Source organism: Rhinolophus hipposideros, assembly GCF_964194185.1.
Source record: "Rhinolophus hipposideros genome assembly, chromosome: 10".
In the NCBI taxonomy this organism is placed as follows: Eukaryota; Metazoa; Chordata; class Mammalia; order Chiroptera; family Rhinolophidae; genus Rhinolophus; species Rhinolophus hipposideros.
Window position 1 is genome coordinate 22,888,421 of NC_138056.1, and position 21,702 is coordinate 22,910,122.

The 21,702-nt window shown below is 46.1% G+C and overlaps 1 protein-coding gene across 3 annotated transcripts in view; it reads right to left on the reverse strand.

Annotated features, from left to right (window-relative positions):
* The window catches only part of NAT10 (N-acetyltransferase 10), a 45,341-nt gene that overhangs the window by 12,847 nt on the left and 10,792 nt on the right, over positions 1-21,702 (reverse strand). For all 3 annotated transcript variants that reach the window (XM_081062646.1, XM_081062648.1, XM_081062647.1), the window contains exons 7-21: positions 21,245-21,359; positions 21,043-21,150; positions 14,861-14,994; positions 13,577-13,670; positions 13,331-13,429; positions 10,156-10,292; positions 7,078-7,202; positions 6,533-6,683; positions 6,157-6,253; positions 5,199-5,315; positions 4,279-4,380; positions 4,109-4,183; positions 3,436-3,552; positions 2,381-2,514; positions 2,125-2,173 (exon numbers count right to left, since the gene is read on the reverse strand). In XM_081062646.1, the coding sequence (XP_080918772.1) occupies positions 2,125-2,173; positions 2,381-2,514; positions 3,436-3,552; positions 4,109-4,183; positions 4,279-4,380; positions 5,199-5,315; positions 6,157-6,253; positions 6,533-6,683; positions 7,078-7,202; positions 10,156-10,292; positions 13,331-13,429; positions 13,577-13,670; positions 14,861-14,994; positions 21,043-21,150; positions 21,245-21,359 (1,654 nt within the window). The remainder of the gene's footprint in view (positions 1-2,124; positions 2,174-2,380; positions 2,515-3,435; positions 3,553-4,108; positions 4,184-4,278; positions 4,381-5,198; positions 5,316-6,156; positions 6,254-6,532; positions 6,684-7,077; positions 7,203-10,155; positions 10,293-13,330; positions 13,430-13,576; positions 13,671-14,860; positions 14,995-21,042; positions 21,151-21,244; positions 21,360-21,702) is intronic.

Sequence of the window (21,702 nt, forward strand, 5' to 3'; positions counted from 1 at the left end):
CACCCTCCAAAATGAAGACTCCACACTCCTTCCTCTGCTGCTGACCTCCCTTCAGAGGAAACAGAAGCAAATCAGAGAACTTATTCATCTTCCAGCACCTTCCACACCCACACTCGGTCTCCTCTTGTGAAGGACGTGGGGGCCACCTCTCCTCCTGCACTCCGGGTCCTTCCCCCTCGTCTCCTCAAGGCCTGCATTCCTACAATCAGCTCCCCTCACCTGCACTATTATTCGCAGGATCTCTGCAGGATCAGACTCTGCAGCAAACATGTTCTAGAATCTCCCATCTGATAAACTTGCCTTAATTCCAATCTCCCTCCAGCTACCCTGTTTCTCTGCTTCCTTTTGCTTTGTGTATGACTCACCTACTCATGGTCTATTTCCTCACCTTCCACTCTCTCCAGTCACGATGATCCCTCCACCCCACGGAAGCTGCTTTCATTCAGATCGCCAATGCTGAGAAGGCCACTGGCCAATTGTCTTTCCTCGTTTTACTTGTTCTCTGAATAGCCATTCATTCCCCTTCCTGAAACACTCGTTCATCTTGGCTGGTGACCCCAAACCTCATGACTGTCCTAGGGATCAAGGCGACTCCTTCCATCTCCGTTGCTGAATCTCCCTCATTCCTCTAAATGTAGGAGAGTCCAAAGACCCACCCTCTTTTTCTCTGTCTACTTTATGTCCCTACTTTCAAGAGCTTTAAATATTCATTCATTGAACAAAAGTATTAACTGACTAAACACTACTATATATAGGACATGCTATTAAGTGCTGGGGTTATAGCAGGGAAGAAAACAGACAAGAAAAATCCTTCCCATCAGGGAGTATATCCGATTAAAAATATGTTGATGACTCCTAAAACTACCTCCAGCCCCAACCTTCCCCTTGAACTCCAGACGCGTATAGTAAACTGCCTATTCCATATTTCCATTTGGACGTCTAATAGCCATCTCTTTTTTACTGCAAAAAAAAAAAGAAATTCCCACTTTTCCCTCCAAAACTCTTTTCCAAGTAGGTCTTTTCTCAGTAAACAGCACCTCCAACACCCAGTTTCTCAAACACCCAGTCTCTCAAGCCAAAAACCTAGGTATTATCCTAGTTCTCCAGTTCACTCATCTTCCACATCCAATCCTTCAACAATTCTAGTCAGTTTGACCTCTGAAACAAACGTTGCATTTGGCCACTTCTCTCCATCTTCACTACTTCTACCTCGTACCAAACCACCACATCTCTCACCCACTCCTCTCTTGCCTCTCCCCTTGAGCCACTGCCATCCACTGTCTACACCGCAGCCACAGGACCTTTACTCTAATCCCTTTCACCAACTGAACAGGAAAAAAATGCCAAGTGCCTACACAGACCTAACTACCCCACCAGCAACCACTACCCTGTTCCTTTAAGGACTCTCCTGCCACACTGGCCTTCTTTTGTTTCCTTCACATTACCGAGTTCACAACCAACTCAGTCCTTAAGCTTGTTGTGCCCTCTGCTTGGAAACACTCTGTTTCTAGGACTGTCACAAGGCTGCTCCATTCTGATCATTCACGTTTTAGTATGAAAGGTCACCGCTCCGAAGCCTGACTACTCATTAGACTGCAATTTCAGTGTTTGGTATTCTTCACAGCATATATCACTATCTGAACCTGTATCTGTTCACTTTTCTGTTGCCTGTTTCTACCCAATGGAAACTAAGCTTCATGGCTTTAGCTTGCTCACTGCCTGCTTCACTGCAGGTTGCTAAATAAATATTTTTTTAACAAACTGACAGTCACGATCTTTTTCCTCTTCCATAATAATCCTCTATGGCTCTGTCACACATTCTCCTAAAACCACTTTTCTTTCTTTTTTTAAATTCTAGGAGGCTCCCAGGTTTACAGGATTCCAGACTTAGATGAGCAGGTCCATGTGCACCTCAGCCATTTGATAATCAAGCACAAAGTCCAGAACCCGGCAGGAGGGGACACGGCCTGTCGGTGAGGGGGCCTGTTTCGGTGCCCATCTGAGCAAAGCCCTGGGAAGCACAGGCACAGCCACTCAGAGCATCGCAGGGGGCCCAGAGCTCTGTGCAAGGACAGACCTGTCACTGCAAACCCACACCCCTCCTCTGCCAGATGCCTCACTCACCGGGGTCTGCCTCAGATAAACAGGAACAAACCCAGCTCGTTTCCAGAATCTGCAAAGATACACAGAGAGCAGGTCACCGTGTGCACATTCTGGGAGTGGCTGACAGATGCAGCTGGGACAGGCCAGGAGGAACCGGGTGACAGAAGGTGTGACAGACCCCCGCTGGAAAGGCAGGCACACAGCCCACAGAACTATCACTGTCAGGACAGCGAGGCCAAGGAGGGGATGCAGGGAGGACGGACGAGCAAACCCTTACTTGAGGAGCCTGGGGGTCAGGCCATAGGACACACCCAGGTAATCCAGGCGCTCTGCAGGCCTCTCATTCAATTTGAGGAGCAAAGGAGGCAGGTCCTTCCGGGGATTCACAACCTCTTCCAACAAGCTGACGGCCTAGAATGAATACAACAAACACCAGGACAGCTTTCTTGGTTTGTTCCCATGGTATTTAAATTACAGGAACACCAGTACGTCCAGTGCTCTTTCCTAAGTACACCAAACCCCTAGACAAGCATGAAACGACACTGCTCAGCACCCAAAAAGGAGAAGAGCCACATGGTTTAGAAACGCCTGACAGATATACAGAGAGACAAGGTCCGGTCCTGAAGATGGGGGCTGAAGATCCAAGTCTGTCACTAGATATCTTTGTGCCTTGGGAAGCGACAAACATCTGAGCCTGACGTGAAATATAAGCCCCTTCCCCACCTCGCCAACAGGCACGCTGTGAAATTCAAATGAATGTGTGTGGAAAGCCGTCCCAGTTCCTAGCATTAATCTCCTTACCAATAACGGCAGAACTTCTCTGAGTCTGGGCTTTAGTGCTAAGAGGAGGAGATCCCAGAGTGGTGGTTTTAAGCTGGAACGTGATTCAGCATCACCTGGGAGCTCGTGAAGACATACGTTACTGGCCTCACCTGAGCTTGATTCAGGTCTGGGGTAGGGCTCAAGAATTTGCGTTTTTAACAAGTTTCCAAGTGAGGCTAAGGATGCTGACCTGAAGATCAAACACCAGGCTGCAGGCAGCGGCTTCTCCAAAACGGAAGAGGAAATCTGCTACCACCATGTCTCCCCGAAAGTGAGACCGGGTCTTACATTACGTTGTGCTCCAAAAGATGCACTAGGGCTTATGTTCAGGGCATGTCAGGGCTTATTTTCTGGTTAGGTCCTATTCTGGGGGAAACACGGTACTGAGAGAGCCCAGCCCACTGGACACTTCTCCACTTGTCCAGTTCCCCACTGGACAAGTCTGCTCCTGAAGACCCAGGGAAGGAAGGGTCCTCCCAGAAACCAGGAGTGCGGCCAAAAGATGCTTACCTCGCTGCTGACGGTGTGGATTTCCTGTGACACCGCAACGACCTTTTCCTCAAGACAAGGGAATCTGCCTTGGTAGTACATCTGCAGCAGCTGCAGAGCTCGGCTGCCATAGCCCATCTAGGAGCAAACACGAAGGGAAACAGGCCAAGGGAAGAGAGCTGTTCTAGTCGGTCTAAACCACGTCTGTGCAACTGCACTGCTCCTAGAAAGCCTTCGCTATGGGTCTTGCACTTGATAAAGAACCAATGAAACCCCAGTGAGGCCGAAGCAGAGACCCTAGGACTCGGCCTAGTGTAACCCCCGCTCGCACGCTGTCTGCCCACCAACAGCCCAGGTGCCACCTGAGCGTGAGGATGGCCGGCTGTGTTTTCTGGCCCACAGATCAGCAAGCCCCAAAGTGACGTCTCTACAGCTGCTTGCTCCTCAGTGGGAGTTCTAAGAGACAGGAGATAATTACAGGAAGGAGATCTGCTTCACAAAGGAGGAGCGAGCATAGGTGACCACCCCACCCCAGCCCTGGGCAAAATCCATGGCAGAGGAGTGCCGGGAAATGCTTGCTCCTTGACCAGCTTCCTAGTCTCACACCCAAGTACACGGGCCCTAACAGACTGTCGGCAGCACGGCTGCAGCTAGTAGCAGCACAGCAGGTCCGAGGGGCACAAGGACACGTTACCCCTTGATAATCCGGGTGCACAGCAATGCGAACGACCCTTCCTCCTGAAAGGCCGCCGAAGTCTGGATCTTGGAACTGTGTGGGAGACACAAGCCAGTGAGTTAGCGACACGACCATCCTGCGAAGCCACCGGCCTCACTTACTCACACATGCCCAGGAAAGCGCATCACCTGTTCTGACACCGTCCACGGAATCAGGTCCCCTGAAGCCTTCTTGCCACGGGACAGGCTGTTCAAGATGGACTGGCGCGAGATCTCCCCCTCAAGGCACACCTATGCGGGAAACAGCACAGTGCAGATCAGAAGGCCGGCCCAGGGGGAGCCCATCACACAGCATCACCAACATTCTGCCGGTTCTAAGGAGGCCGCCTGTTTCCACTCCAGCTCAGGCTTAAGCCTGTAACTGACCCATCCATTTCCAATGCAAGCTTCCTTAGGTGCCCCATGGGCATCCTGACACGCACTGACAAGGCAGAGTACCGACATCTTCCTGACCCACAGAGCCCAAACCACACTAGAGGAGGGTCTCCACGCATGCTGTGCGTGTGCAGACATCAGTGAAGACACAGGACCCTCACACTGAATAGTGCAAATTCAGTGACTCAAGCGTCCAATAGGAGAATGGTTAAACACAGCACGGTAAGTGCATACACTGAAATACAGTGCAGCCTTTTAAAATTATGCAGATTATAAATATTTAACACACTGCAAAAACAAGCAGATTACCAAGTACTATGGTTCTATGTTATGGAAAGGAAAAATGATGTAAAAACGCATAAATATATACCAGGCATTAAAAACATTTATTCCAATCTGTGTTATTGCCTTTGTAATAAAGGAGCAAAACAAACACACAGGCAAGTTCTGTTTTAGGAGGAGCTGAGCTGTAAGTCAAAATACGAGTGACCAGTTATGAGCTCCGTCCACCCATGAACAGTGGGCCTTGCTTTCCTTGATGCCCCTCATCACCTGCCTCGATACACCCAGCCACTTGGCTGCAGGCCAAGCTTCCCCTCCTGTGCTGTGGTCACTGAGCCATTAACCGTGACACCCAAGTGGTTCCCAAAATCAATGCCACAATGCTTCTGTACCTGGATGACAGCAAGCACTTCAGGAAGGGCGTTCTGGGTGGGGGGTACGGGGGGCAGGAGGCAGAAGAGATGGTGAGCAGGCGCATCAGAGAGCATCTGGAGATCGTTGGGAGAGTTCTGCGGGCACAAACACGAGGAAGTGAGAGCCACTCCTCTTCTTGTCCTTTACACTCAAGAGGCTACTCGGAATCACTGGACGGCTGGAGTACTGCTTTCCCCAAAGCCAAGTATGAGCCCAAATCCAGCAAAGCACTTGTCTAGTATCTTGGGCAGCAAGCCTGGGACTCTCCGAAATGGCTTAAGTGGGACTTAGCCTCAAAAGCTTGCTATCATCTCACCACGAGTGCTGAGGCCCCAGAGCGGGCAGAGGTTAGCACTGCCTATGTCACAGCTGGGAAGTGAACTCTGTCCTGCCAAGGCTGCTCTTTCAAGAAAACCTGTCACCACTCCTAACACCAATTCTCCAGCCTTCCTTTAAAAGCTGTTCGTAAAAATGCTACACACACTCTCAGTTACCCTTTCCAATGTGCCCTTTAATTTTTCAGACTTCCAGAATTTTCATTCACTGCTCCTTGAAAATAACTCAGAGGTACAAGGCTGGTCTCAGGGTCCAACAGCCCCAGTAGGTTACAACTGCTATGTCACCTTAGCCTATCAGTTTAGCAGACAGGCAAGAAGTACCCCTTTTAAAACGGGCAATGCTTCCCACCTCTCCAGCTACCAGGCATGGAGCTACATGCAGGAATTCCACACTCCGTATACAAAGCTGGAAGCCCAAGACAATCTCAACAATAATGGGAAATGCAATCCCTCAGCAAGGTCACAGGCGCTTGCCAATGTCAGGACATTTAAGTCCCGGTGGAATGGTCACCTGAGCCACTGGGTAACAGAAGATGTGAAAAGCCAAGCAGAAGGGGACTGTCGGGCTAAAGTTCACCCGAGGGCTAGCCGCACGTACCTTGTAGTGAGAAGCCACATAGAGGGCCATAAGCCGTTGGAGGAAAACTTCAGAGGCCTTGTGGTAGCAGAAGAGGGTATCTCTGTTAACATAGTAGCTGGCTCTGGAGTTAAGAAACCAGAACAAATCAAAGAGCCCAAAACAGGACATACTAGTCCAAGGGTAAGCTGGATATGTGGGTTTCCCTCAGCTTAGGAAGAGAGGCCCCATGTCCAAGAAGAAACATTTTAGGGAAGGAAAAGAAGGGAAATCGGAAATGTCTAGCTGTCCTCTCTCCCTAGAGCGGCAGCCTATGAAACTAAGAGCCAAGCCTTTTGTGTAATTCTTTCATTGCCCCCTCTCCCTTTCACAGGACAAATGAAAGCCAGCAGGATACAGTTCACAGGCTTCAGGCAAGGGGCAGCCTGACACTATCCGAGTAATGTTGAGGCAATCCAAGCACAGCAAGTCGTTTAGCCACTTCTCCACCGCGTCCCCAGGGGCGTATCGGATTGACTCCTGCAGGGAAACCTCATGCAGTGTCCGCGCTGTTCCCCACAAAACACACACACAATGAGAAACAGTTATAAACACATTCTGTCTAAAAGAGCAAGACAAATGTTCTGCTTTACCTTTGTCACAGGGTGCCCACGTAAATATGGCTCAAGAATTTAAACTGAGGGGTCTTAAACTGTTCTGGTGGATGTTCAACCTGGCATGACACCAAGCCCAAAGGGATCTCACTAAGTCAATGCAATCCTGCCCTGAGATGGGGACAAAAAGGTCTCAGCCACCAGAAGGCCCAAGCCGGCTCCCATTTGGTCACTGGCTTGCTGCTCCTTGGAGAAGAGCAACTTGCCCTCTTGGGGACTGAAGCTTCCTGCCTAATCACAGGAAGGTTTGATGTCACGAGAGGAAGGGCCCACTCAAGCTCCAGGGTACCTGAGGCCAGTCTGGCTGTCGTTGTGCTCTTGTTCTCAGCGGTGGTACTGATCTGGCTCTGGGCACTCTGTTGACGCAGCTGCTGAATGAGCTTGAGGGACAATGACCGGCCAGTGCCCTCGTAGCTACGAGCAAAAGCGTAGGCAATCAGGCACAAGGTCTCAAATTCACTCTCTAGGAGGGAATACAGTACGACTTTCCTCCTCCTGCAGAAACACGCGACTCCTGCTCCCCGGGGACAGCCCTGCTCACCTCTGCATTTCCAACACAGCATGTGCACGCCCAGAAAAGGCTCAGTGCGGAGCCATCCTGGGCTCAAGTCCTGGCACTTCTGAGCAAGGAACTCAACCTCTTTTAGCCTCACCCTCAAAGGGGAATTATTCTCCACATGTCACAGGACTGTGCTACAAACTAGAAAAATAAGGACTGAAAAGATGATGTGAGTGAAGCCCTTACAAGTATAATGGAACTGAACACAGCATAGTGGTCAATTAATGAGACCTGCTGTTAGAAGTAATATGCTTGGGCGGCCGGTTAGCTCAGTTGGTTAGAGCGCAATGCCGGTAACACCAGGGTTGCTGGTTCGATCCCCGCATGGGCCAGTGTGAGCTGAGCCCTCCACAACTAGACTGAAACAATTACTTGACTTGGAGCTGATGGAGCCTGAAATAACACACTTAAAATAAATAAAAGTTTAAAAAAAGAAGAAGTAATATGCTTGAAGGAATGAACAGAGAGCATTTCCCAGTTTGGAAAATCAAGATTAAACAAATCTACCACTCAAGTAATTTTCATTACTACTTTCACTTAAAAGGTGACATAAAACAACTCACAAAAAATTGGGTGGGGAAAAAAAAAAAATCATCTATTAATCTAATCTAACAGAACCAGCAGTTTTCAGTTGTATTTCCTCCTTGTCTTGTGACAATCATATGTGACCATAGGATACAGATTGCTCAGTGGGCTTTTTTTCTAAATTAATATTGTTATATCTTTTTGTAATATTCATTATTATAATATTTAAAGACTGTATAATTACTTCATCTTATTCAAATACTACTTTTAAAGAATGATCCAAAAATGGGAAGTTTGAAGTTATTTTATTCCTCCGCTCTACCCCATGTAACAAAGCTTTCTTAAAAGAACTCCATTTACTTATGAAAAAAATAAAATCAAGACTAAGCACAAGCAACAAAATCCAAAACCTCTGCACTTCAAAGGACATGATCAAGATAGTGAAAAAAAATAGGTGAACATGTTTGTACACCATGTATCTGATAAGGGACTTGTATCTAGAATATATAAGGAACCCTTACAACTACATAATAAAAAGACAAATCATCCAATTAGAAAAACAAGCAGAGAATATAAACAGCTGTGTCTCCAAAGAAGATACACAAATGGCCGATAAGCACATAAGACGCCCCACAGCACCAGCCATCAGGGGAATGCAAATGAAGGACCATATGAAACAGCACTTCGCACTCACTGTAATCAGGATGGCTGTAATCAGAAAGACAGATGACAAATGCTGGCCAGGATATGGAAAAATTGGAACCCTCATACATAGTCGGTCAGAATGAAAAATGGTGCAGCTGCTTTGGACAACAGTCTGGCACTTCCTCAAACAGTTAATCAGACAGTTACCATTTTATCCAGTAATTCCACTCCTAGGTATATGTACCCAGGAGAACTGAAAACATGTCCACACAAAAACCTGTACATGACTGTTCACAGCAGCATTATTCCTAATAGCCAAATGATAGAAATAACCCAAACGTCCATCAACAGATGAATGAAAAAACAAACTGTGTATAAACACACAACAGAGTATTATTTGGCCATAAAAAGGAATGAAGTACTGATATAAACTACATGGATGAACCTTAAAAACATTATGCTAAGTGAAAGAAGCTAATCACAAAAGACCACATATTATGTGGCTCCACTTATATGCAATGTCCAGAATAGGAAATTACTATAGAGATAGAAAGTGGATTCATGGTTCCTTAGGGCTGGGGGTCAGGGAGGGACTAGAGAATGATAAACTAAAGGGTATGGGGTTTCTTTCTGGGCTAATGAGAACATTCTAATATTGATTGTGGTGATGATTGCACAATTCTGAGAGTGTACTAAAACCCACCAAATTATACACTTTCAGTGAGTAAATTATATGATACGTGGATTATATTTCAATAAAGCTAACACAAAAAAAGTAAAATCCACTTTATTTAAATAGTTTCAGTGTTCAGTAAAGCAGTCACAATAATAAATCTATAATACAGAATTATCTTTTCAAGATATGATTTCCCTATAGAAATCTTTCCAATATTAAAAATATGTATTTACTGACCTGGAAAGATTTCACAGTATATTATAGTATAGTATGTAAAAAAAAAAAATAAAAAAATAGTATGTAAACTATGTTTATGTTCTTGTTCAAAATAAAAAGTAAAAAAATGCACAGAAAATGTACACCAAAAATTTTTTCCCCCTTTCTTCCGCCTCCCCCCACCCCACTCTGGTTCAAGCTGTTGTTTCTCAGTCTAGTTGGTACACCAAATTCTAACAAAAGCTATCTCTAGGTGGTCGGATCACCAGTGATTTTTCTTTTTCCTTACCTGTTTTTTCTAATTTTCCTATAGCAAACGTGAACTAGATATTACAAACTTTTTAAAAAGCTCTTGAGCCATTATAAGCCTGCTTTCTTATGCTAATTATACGGCTACTTTAATACTGTGTTTTCACATAATTCTAAGATATAAGACATTGTCATTACCATCCATGTACTTCTAAAAACTTGATCAGGCCCACAGACAGAAGGAGACACTTATCACTTGGGTTATGAAATTCTTGTCTTGTGGTACCCATTTCATGTCAGATCAGAGGTAAACGACAGCTGATTACTAGGAGGCCAGCTCCTGTTTGCAGAAACCCCAGAACAGATTGCAGCAGTCCACATGACTCAGACTTGGGGAATCAGACTTACAAATCAAAGTCCAGGCCACATTCATTACATGCCTCCTAATCTGCAAGAACCTACAATGGGGACACTAACTACTCCCCAACGTGTCTTACCCATTGATGGTAGATGCCATGAAAACAAGGTAGGGGCCCAGAAGGCTTTTCACCAGGGGAAGGGGGATGGCGGCAGCTTCATCAATCACAACAAGTTCAGCTTGGCCCAGTTTCACAGCATCTGCAGGATGTATATACTGTGGGAAATAAAATTTATATCATTAGCCTGGTCACCTAATGTCACAGCTATGATCACTAGTGAGGCATCATGAAAGCTGCTAACTTTCCGCTGCTCTTCCCATTTCTTCTTTCTTTCATTCCTCCTTTCTACTTTTCCTTGGCAGGGCAAAAATGGAATGGTCTTCGAGTCAGACACCTAGATTCAAAGAGTTCAACCACCAACGGTGTGACCCTGGATAGGTCACTTAACCTCCCAATATTCCTTTCTCATAAAACAGAGGAAATATCTGTCTGGTGGCTGCTTGGGAGAAAAATCAGGTCTACCTGTAAAAATGCTATGCCCCTTCCTGGCCTAGTGTTGGTAGGTGGCACATCCCTTTCCTTTCTCTCTTCTCTGTCTTCTTATGCTCCCCCAGCCTCACTCTGGCCAGTGAGCCAGAGGCACAGCTTGGCCCCAGTGGTGGCTAAAGGGAGGATGTCAGGTTTCTCAAACACCTGCTAGGCGCTAGGTACTGTGCACCTGCTTTGATAGCATCATTATAAAGGCCATGTCTCCTTGCACTAGCAGGAGACTTCTCAGACTCAGCCCCTTCTAATACACACATACACACACATTTATTTATACTATTAGTTTGGCCACCTAATGCCATAAACTTGCCGTAAGCTTCATATCCTTCTGCAGACAAACAGCCCCTGCAGTTTCTTTAGGGCTACCGACCATTTTTTAAGTTTGCAAAAGGGTATGAAGAGGTGCTTTCAGGAGAGGAAACCTGAATAGCCTATTGACATAAACAAAGGCACTCAACCTCACTGGTCATCAGTACAGTGCTTAAGACAACAAAGAGACCCATTTCACAAGCGGACTTTAGGTAAAACTTAAATAGCTGTCAAAGACCCAGTGTTGATGAGGACTTAGGGAAACAAAAACTCAAAAAAAAAAAAAATGCTGGCATGAAGGTAAATTTAAAGAATTTGGCAAAATCCAAGAAAACTGAAACGCTACACATCCCCTGAAACCCAATAATTCTATTTCTAGAAATATATAAATAAACTATACTATATACAGATAGTACTTAAAACCAAACGGATCTACAAGCTTCAATCTGGACAAATCTTAAAAACAAATGTTGAGTAAACAAAGGCAAGCTGAAAAAGGACAAATATAGTATGTTACCATTTATGGACACATAATTATGTAGTAAAATATAAACATGAATTAAAAGGAAACACGTCAATCTCACAGTAAAGTTAAAAGAGGGACTTCAACTGTGTCTGTGACATTTTAGATCTTTAAAACAAAAATATAAATGACTTTTAAAATATGAAACAAACACAGCAAATAGCAAAAGGTCAATATTTCTTAAGTCCGAATGCTGGGCATCTGAGTGTAATATTGGTCTCCGCACTTTTCTGTATATTTGAAGTATTTCTATTTCAGTACAAGTAAGATTTTGTAACTGCTTTGCTAGAAGCTGATGGGTCAGGGAGGCAGTGACCCCACTCATTTCTAATAGCAGGATACACATTAATAGGTCCCCATGTCTTGGATTCTTAAGGAAAAAACTAAACAAACACTTCATAAAAGCAGCAGAAAGCAGTCCCCTAGAGGAGGCATAACAGACTTTATGCCTAATCTAATATTTAATCTAATATCCTTTTTCAATTTCTAATATTCTTTTTCAATTTCCAGCAAGAAGGAGGAGGCCTCCAAGGGACATAAATGGAGCCTCATAAAGTCAGGTCATCTCTCCTGTGTTTAACTCCAGTCTGGAGACAAACGGACTCTGGTAATGTGACAGGAGCGGCGAGGGCTGAGTCAGGACATTTCTGGGAAAGGTTTCCTTCTTTGGTGTATTTTTCTTGAGTTTTAACAGGTTTCTATATTCTCATTGCCCATAGCCTATCCCCAACCCCAACCCACCCCAATGTCAGTCTTTCCTCCACTCAGCTGAGGGAAATCAGGCAAAATGGGAAAAATAAATGTACAGAATAAAGAGATTCTAGAAAGAGACTTAATAAAAATTAAAAAAAAGATCTTTAGGTAAAGGGCATAAACGCTTAAAATCATTTATAATCTGGACTCTGATAAAAGATACCTCCTTCACAGGCATATACAGAGGGTGCCAAAAAAATATATACACATTTTAAGAAAGGAAAACTGTATTAAAATTGTAATACTCAATATACGCCGATAACAAAAGATGAATACAAGTCACATTTGACTTCTGCGATTACAAGAGGTGCTCAAAGTGGTTACCATCAGTGTCCAGACACTTCTGATTACGGTGAACTACTGCTTAAGCCCTGACCAAGTGTCCACTTGCATACATTTTTTTGGCACCCCCTGTATACCTCCATGACAGGCATAAAGGTCAAGGGCATAAACTGCAAAGTTTACCCGGCCCCCTTCCCACCTCAACCAACTCCACAAATAATCAATGAACCTCCTCCTCAAGGAGCCCATTGATGTCCATCCCTTCTGCAAGCCTATCACACCGGTGCTTCTCTACGGATTTAACAAAATTGCAGCCTCTGGACAAGTACAGGCCATTCATGCTTACAGAACACTGGAAATTTATAGAGCTTTCAGGGAAACACTGTTTAAAAAGGAAAACAGGCCACTCACTAAACCACAAAGATTCAGAGTACATTTTCGCAAGGTTCTTTTTGTCTTTTAAATGGTGAGGGTTATTGTTCTAGTCGAAGACACACCATTTCAAACCTCCTGTAACTAAGCAATGTCAGAACTGATGTCAGAGCAATGATTATATTTCTTTTACTAGATTAGCATACTCGCAACCCCACTAACTCAATTTTCACAGGACAAAACTACAACTTTCCAATCTGGCTACATATATTTGTTAGTTGGCTTGAATATTTTCCTTTAGAAGAGGCTGAAAATCTGGAACTCTGGAACAGGTTTAGGACAAAACAACTGTCTAAAAGACATCCAATTACACAGGATATAAAATGACTACAAAAGAAAACATCTTAGAGCCATTTAAATACAGCAGGACACCGGCCCCACACAGCAGGGTTTTAAAATAAGCCTCACCTGAATGGTCTGCCTGTGTTCTCGAAATACATTCACTCTGATCACCGCTTTGTTAAATTCAGGATTTAGAGACTGAATAATCTCATAATCCAGATGCTCCTGATCGGGAGAAAGGCAAACCAATGATAAACTTGAGAAACAAGCTTTAGAAACGAAACATTAAGCAAGTAAGCATGCATTCTAAAGACGTCACCTGGATTTAAACCCATCAATGAATTAAAATAAATTCTTATCCTAATTTCCTACCTGATACTGCAGAGCATCAAATCCTTTAAACACAAATTCAAACAGAGTGTGGAGGTTATCAGGGCTTGGGGAGGTAACAAAGATATTGGAGTACCTGTTGAACAAAGGAAGAAGACATTGTTTTTAAGTAATTGGGAAATTCAAGGAATTTTTAGGGAACTTAAGAAAAAAAACACATTTTTGTCTGACCCTGTCACACAGGTGATAACCAGAGACAATGGCGGGGGAAAAGTCAGGACATTTTTTTTGGGGGGGGTGGGGGGGCGGGAAGAGGGGTAAAGCAACTCCAGACCTGAGGATAATTTTCCTCCCCAAACTAATGAAAACACATTAAAAACATGAAAACAGTGTATCCTGGCAATTAGCTACTGACAAAGCACACTGCACACGTGTGACAGGTGCTGTGGGGACAGCTCCCTCAACGTGCAGAGCCAGCATGCTGCTCCCCAATCCCGTGCCCTTCACATTCATCTAACTAGCTGTACTGAGAGGGTTTCAAACTGGGAAGCCAGAAAGCTCCCCTGGTCCTCAGACCGAAGCCACAGCAAACCTCTGAGGGATTCTCATAGAGGAAAAGGATGCTGACAGCTAAGGGGCCGTGTGGTACCGTGGGAGCGGAGCAGCAAGAGGAACAAAGGACTACGAGTCGGGAGCTGGGTGGGCTCAGCCCCAGCGCTCCGGGCACGGACTTGCTGGCGGATCCTGGCTGAGTCACTGAAACACCTGGGTTTTTCCCTCTATGAAATGCTCACTGAGCAATTAGGAACACCAAGGAAGATGCTGCGTCTAGAAGAACATGGTCTGCCAGGTCCATTCTAGGCCCACTGTCTATGTCTGTGAACTTAGAAGAACATACTCTGCTGGCAGCTGCATAAATCTTCCGCCCAGGGCAAAAGAACAGAAAGTAACATCACACTCAAGGCAGCTCCTCAGAAGCAAATAAGATCTTCGACTGATCAAAATCATTACAATGTCAAACTTGAACTTTTCTCAGTCAGCAAAGCTGATCATACACATTTCTCATCTCCTGAGAGTTTTAAAGTTTCTTACCCCCATTTCTTCACAAAGGCGTGTGTGTGTGTGCGCGCGCGCGCGCGCACATGTGTATTTGCACCTCTGAGGAGCTGGGGGAAAAGTGCTGCTGTTTCTAGACAGGAACTCGAGACCTAGAAAATCCCACAGGAGCCCACTCAGACCCAGATGTCTCCCAGTCCCGAGCCCTAATCTTGGCACACTGCTCCCTTGGAGCCGAGTGCCTGAGGATGGGGAATTGGACTCCCTTACCCAAAAGCCACTGCTCCAGCAATAGCCAATCCCAGGGCTGCAGATTTTCCCCTTCCCCGGGCAGCTGTGAGTGCAACAGTACTCCTCAGGGTCTTTTCAGAGATCCCCTCGATGAATTTCAAGACAGCTTTGGCCTGTAAAAAGAGACACATATTAGGTAACCTCTGAGAAAAGCCAAGTTTCAGCCACCTGCAGCCATCACTGTGGAGAGGTCAGGCTGATGCCAAGGCCAAATAAAAGGGGAGCAGTTCTTACAGTCCAGAAAGCAAGGCTTTCAGCACCTGGACTTCCACTCCCTTAGTCGCCTGCTCTCAGTCTCGGGGCTTTCAATACCCCAAATTCACATCCCCAGTCCAGACCTCTTCCCCACACCCCGACTCTTACATACATGCAACTGGCCCTGCACATCTCCACTTGTACCTCTAAAAGACATGTCAAACTCAAAACGGAATGCCTACAAACCTCTCCACCTACAATCTTCCCCAGCTCAGTTAACTGTCCCATCGTTTAGGATAAAAGCCTTCGCCATTTCTCCCCACAGCTGATTTATCAGCAAATCCCATCAGCACCACCTGCAAAATATACACAAAATCCTACCATTCCTCACTATCATCCCCTTCTCCCACTCTGGCAGATGCCACCATCCTGTCTTGCCCATTATTACAGTAGCCTCCTAATCAGTCTTTCCGCCCCAGCTTCATTCCCCCCCAGTCTAGACTCATCACAACAGCCAGAGGGATCCTTTTAAAATTAAGCCTGGGGATCCCTCTGGCAGCTGTGCTAAGAGACGACAAGCCTAAAACCCTCCACAGGCCCCCATCTCTTGCAGAGTAAGTGCCAAAGCCCCTCCAGTGGCCTGCATGGAAGGGTACTTTCGTGCAGGGGACCCTGCTTGCTGCGCCATTTGTCGTGCAGGGCGTCCGGCGGGGCGGCCTGCGGGGTCTCTGCTCCCACTCCCCACATAAGAACGCAGGACATGGTGAGGCCAAAAAGAAACACCCACGGAGCCATAAGTAGGGGAGTCATATCACTATATTCTCGCCGGCGGCATCCGCCTCTCTGCAATCCGCTCTTGCTTAGCCCCCAATCTTCTTCTAGCGTAGCCACAGCAGTTATATTAGTGGCCAATGGCTTAAGGGTTACAGCTGACGGCCAACTAGCCACAGCTGATGGCCATCTGATCACAGTTGATGGCCATTTACTTCCCGAGCCAGCACCTTTCTATGTGAGGCCGAGAGCCTGGAAACTGTTTTGGGGGGCTTTGTCCCCACACTCCACCCCTACAGGGTCTCACCTCACAATCTATGCGACAAGTATCTTCTGCGAGGGTCCCTGTGCGAGGAGCCTGGAGGTGAATACAATATCCTAGACACAGCCAGGCTCTCTGAGCACAGCCAGGGTTTCTCAGGGCATCACCAGTACTTCTGGGCACAGCCAGACTTCCTGGGCTTCTTAGGGTACCACCTGTCTCCCCGGGCACAGCCAGGGCCTCTCAGGGCACTGCCACTCTCTCTAGACACAGCCAGACTTCGTAGACACAGCCAGGGCTCTCAGGGCACTGCCACTCTCTCTGGACACAGCCAGACTTCCTAGACTCAGCCAGGGCTCTCAGGGCACTGCCACTCTCTCTGGGCACAGCCAGACTTCCAGGGCACAGCCAGGGCTCTCAGGGCACTGCCACTCTCTCTCTGGGCCTCTCGGGGTACCGTGCTGGAACAACAGCGGCTCACATCAAGGTGCCTACATATTATCAATGGCGGCCAGTCAAGACACAAAAGCAAACATCCGCCAGTCCCACTACACGGTGGTATGTTCCCAAACAGTCCAGTCAAGTGTCCATTAAATCAGGGATAGAAGGCAATTCCTCATAGTCCATAGTCATTTGCCAGGGCTGTCCTGGGGGTGAGGGACGACCTTGACCTCACCCTCATCTCCCACGGAGGACTCAGCAAGCGTTTCCTCCTGGGACAAGTCCCGCATCCAGGCTGCGTCAGCAAGCAGTTCCCAGCCCACAGGGCGGCAACAACCTCCGCTTTCTCCGGCCTCTGCTGGTTGGGGAACCGTCCACGTCTTCCCACCCCTCCACGGGGCTCGAGCTCTCCGGCAGCTGCTCCTCCTGGTCTTCCTCAGACTGAGCTTTCATACGCACAAACTGCTCCACTGCCCTTCGGAAAGCTTTGGCCAGCACCGTATCCTGCCGACTACGCCATGTGTCGTGCGGGGGACCTTGCTCGCTACGCCATTTGTCATGCAGGGTCTCCGCTCCTGCTCCCCACATAAGAACGCAGGACACTGTGAGGCCAAAAAGGAACACCCACGGAGCCATAGGTAGGGGAGTCATATCACTATTCTCGCCGGCGGCATCCGCCTCTGCAATCCGCTCTTGCCAGCCCCCAATCTTCTTCTAGCGTAGCCACAGCCGTTATATTAGTGGCCAATGGCTTACGGGTTACAGCTGACGGCCAACTAGCCACAGCTGCTGGCCATCTGATCACAGTTGATGGCCATTTACTACCCGAGCCAGCACCTTTCTATGCGAGGCCGAGAGCCTGGAAACTGTTTTGGGGGGCTTTGTCCCCACAGGTACCATCTGACCTCCATCATCGCCTACTTCCACCCACTCACTCTGCTTCAGCCCACTCGGCCCCCATGAGCCCACCAGGCAGACTCGTTCCTCAGACCTGTGTATCTGGTGATCCGTCTGCCGGAAGCGCTCTCCCCACAGAGCCAGGTGGCTCATTTTCTCAACTCCAAGTCTGCTCCAGTATCACCTTGGAATGATGCCTTCCCTGACCACTGTATCTAGAACCCCAGCATTCCACCCTGCTCCTAGCACTCCTTATCCCTCGCTGCTGCTTGTGATGTGTCTCCATCATGCATAGTACTTTCTACTCAACTACAGGCCTTGCTTATCTCCTTGATTCACTGTCTGTCTCATCCCACCAGAACATAAATTCCATGAAGCAGGTGTGTTCCTCTTGATTACTGCAGAGCTCAGTGCCTAGAGCAGTGCCTGGCACCTAGGAGGGTAAGATGCCAGTGGCACTGAATGAGAGGAGGGACTACCACACCACACAGGGCCCCAATTCTGCCCCCCCGCACAATGGGAACAGACCACTGAGACTGAGAAGGCCAGATGGTCCCGCCTGGCCTGGTGGGTCCTAAAGAAGCTGCCTTACGCACTGGGCAGTGACACAAAGACACTGAAGAGATGCAGGCCCAGAAGGTTGGAAAGGAAGGAAGACGAGGGGCTTCAGGAAGCTCGAGTCTCTCCAGATGGAAACACGCAAAGGGGATCCAGGTCCTATTTGTCCTAACTGGGTATTTGCTGAACACTGTATTTTACCCCTTGTGTTTTACCTTAGAGTAGGGAAGTTGCAAACTCTGATAAAACATAACGGGAAAAATCCACTAACACAATAGAAGAGTACAAAATCAGAACTACAAATGTATTCTAATTTTCTAAAACAAAAAACCAATACAGAAAACCAATCTGGTTTACAAAAGAAAAATAAAAACAGATCAGTAATTACATGAAATTAACTATTGGTTCTCTCAAAATGCCTGCTTCTCTCATAATTTAAGTAACACGAATTAAAACAATGATCCTACGCCCCATGTCAGATTGGTGAAGACGTATAATAGTTTACTAGTACCCAGTGTTGGGAAGGCTGCAGGGAAAAGGGCATTTTCAAACAGTTGGTGGTTCCTTATGTTGGTGCAATACCCATTTTAATGTACACACTCTGATCAAACAATTCTTCTGCTGAAAACTAATCCCAAATGTATCTATAAGAATGTCCTAAAAAAAAATAAAAAAATAAAAATGTCCTAACAGCACTGTTTATAATAGCAAAAAAAGCAGGAATCAACCCAAATGTCTAACAGGGGACCACTTACACTCTGTACAGTGTGACCTCTTAGCATATTTTTAAATTATCCATTTATGTGCATAAAAAAGATCCAGAAGGATACGTAATAAACTGTTTACAGCAGTTGTCTTTACAGAGTGGGATTGCCAAGTAGAAACTCCACTAATTTTTTTCCAGTTACATTGAGAATTAACATACATCACTGTACAAGTTCAATTTACAATCGCACCGAGAGTGCACAGGGGTTGCCTTTCTCCACATCCATGCCATCATTTGTTATCTCTTGTGTTTTTGATGACGGCCATTCTAACAGGCACGAGGTGGTATCTCATTAGGGTTTTGATTTGCATTTCCCTAGTGACTAGTGATGCTGAGCATCTTTTCATATTGTTGGCCTTTTGTATGTTCTTTTAAAAAATGTCTGTTCAGGTCCTTTGCTTCTTTTTTAATTGGGTTATTTGTTTTTCTGCTATTGAGTTGTATGAGTTCAATGTATATCTTGCATATTAACCACTTATCAGACACACGATTTGCAAATATCGTCTCACTCCATAGGTTCTCTTTTTCACTTTGATTCTTTTGCTGTGAAGATTTTTGGTTTGATGTAGTCCCACTTGTTTATTTTTGATTTTGTGGCTTGTGCTTTAGGTGTCATATCCAAAAAATTATTATCAAGACCCATGTCAAGGAGCTTTGTTCTTATGTTTCCTTCTAGGAGTTTCATGGTTAAGTCTTTAGTCCATTTTGAGTTAATTTTTGTGAGTGCTGTAAAAAAATAGGTCATTTCTTTATTTTCCACGTGAACATCCAATTGTTCCAGCACCATTTATTGAAGAGACTGTCTTTTCTCCATTGAGTAATTGAGTATTCTTGGTTACCTTCTCGAATATTAGTTGACTGTATATGCCTGGGTTTATTCCTAGGCTCTTGATTCTGTTCCATTGGTCCGTGTTTTTATGCCAGTATCATAATGTTTTGATGACTATAACATTACAATATAGCTTGAAATCGTGAAGTGTGATACCTCTTGCTTTGTTCTTTCTCGGGATTTCTTGAGCTGTTCAGAACCTTTTGTGGTTCCACATACATTTTAGGAGTGTTTTTTTCTACTTCTGTAAAAAAATGACACTGGAATCTTGATATGGGTTGCACTGAATATATAGATGGCTTTCAGTAGTATTGACATTTTACTAATGTTAATTCAGCCAATCCATGAACATAGCATATCTTTCCATTTATTTGTCTTCTTTCAAGTTCTTTCTTCAATGTCTTGCAGTTTCTAGCATAGAGATCTTTCACCTCCTTAGTTAAATTTATTCCTAAGTATTTTATTGTTTTTGATTTATTTATATTCAGAAATTTCATTGTTAATATACCACTTTCTATTTTTAATGCACACTCTTTTGTATTTACTTTGTTTTCCATAAGTCAATAGTGCTATGACACTACTACTGACATTGTAGTTTCTCCCTCTTTTGCCCTTTCCTCCATCCTCTCTCACTCCCTCTCTCTGATGATAAAGAGGATACCAGGAAGTAGTATAAGCAGCCTAGAGATTGAAGTCTGGACGGCACAGAGTTGGTGATTCTATTTTTCATCTATAGATGAAAAGAAAAACCAGACTGTTGGGACTCAGCCCCAAGTGGGAGGTGTCAGAGCCTCTGTATTCTGTCCTGACAACAGAATGCAGAGCCAAGAGGCCTATGCTGCTCATGTGGCTCAGGCCAGACGAGAACCCTGAACACACGTGGCAGCTTGAAGGCCTCTGGGCCATGTCCAGTCAGCTCCCAGCACAGCCCAGGAACCACCAGAGAAGCCAAGTCTCCTAGCCCTGGACCCCAGTGAGCACAGAACTGCATCCTGGCAGCTCCCACCAGCCTGCTGTCTATACCTAAGGACAGGTACACACCACCCCAGAGGGCCCTGAGCAGGCCTCACACTGGAACCGGGGTAAGGACATAGGTCCTCAAGCTCTCCTCTCACTTCTGTACAAGGCAAAAGCACAAACCTTTATGTCATCAAAACTTAATTAAAATGAAAGAACACAGGCATATCACCCTCTCTTGGGAAGTGCTGAGGGGGTTCCTCTCTAAATTTAATCCATCTCCCCCTGACCCAAAACTCTTAAGGTAATCCCCGGACTTCTGCTGTGAACCCAGACAGCACAAAGTCTGAGCAAGGAAAAGGCCTCTTCCCCAGACAGGATCCAAGTCTCAACTTGTCCTAACTTGGCTTCTCTTGCTTTCTGCAGGGTATATTTTACCTGCATTGCTTGTCCTGCGGCAAGGAAGTTCTGAACGCCACACTCACCTGGTCCAGGGTCTTGCAGCAGTCTACCAACACCCCCACCGGCTGGGTGTCCTGCAAACTCTCCTTCAACTCCTTCAGCTCCAGGTCCGAAGGACCAAGACTCTCATCCTACCAGAGAGGAGAGAAGGTCTGCCACTGCCACAGGAGGGTCAACACAGAAAACGTAGCCTCCCACAGATTCCCGGACCCCTGGCTGACTCACCGGAGCCTGAGGGGGCAGGGCCTCAATGCTGGCAGCATGGGAGGAGATGGGCAGAATGTTGAGCTGGTCATCAATGACAATACAGTTCTTACAAGAGGCCAGAGAAAGGATAAATCTGAAGGACAAAACCACCATAGTGAGCTGCTGCGGGGGAGACGGCTGATGCCTACACAACAAAGGTGTAGCTTTTCTTCAGGAAAACCATTTGGCCCAGCGTCTCTAAGAAACCAAAACCATTTGGAGAGCAATGCGAGGGGATTCCGAGCCTCCTCTACAAGGCACCTGAACATGCTTTAGGCAGCAAAGACAACCAAGAACTCTCTTAAGAGACTGCTTACAACCGCCACTGTTCCCTGAGCCATCTGGCCCTGCTCAATCCTCCTAGGTTCACGCTGCAGCACTAAGGTGTCTCAGGCCACCTTGAAATGGGGAACTCCAACCCACCCCACGTATGCTCA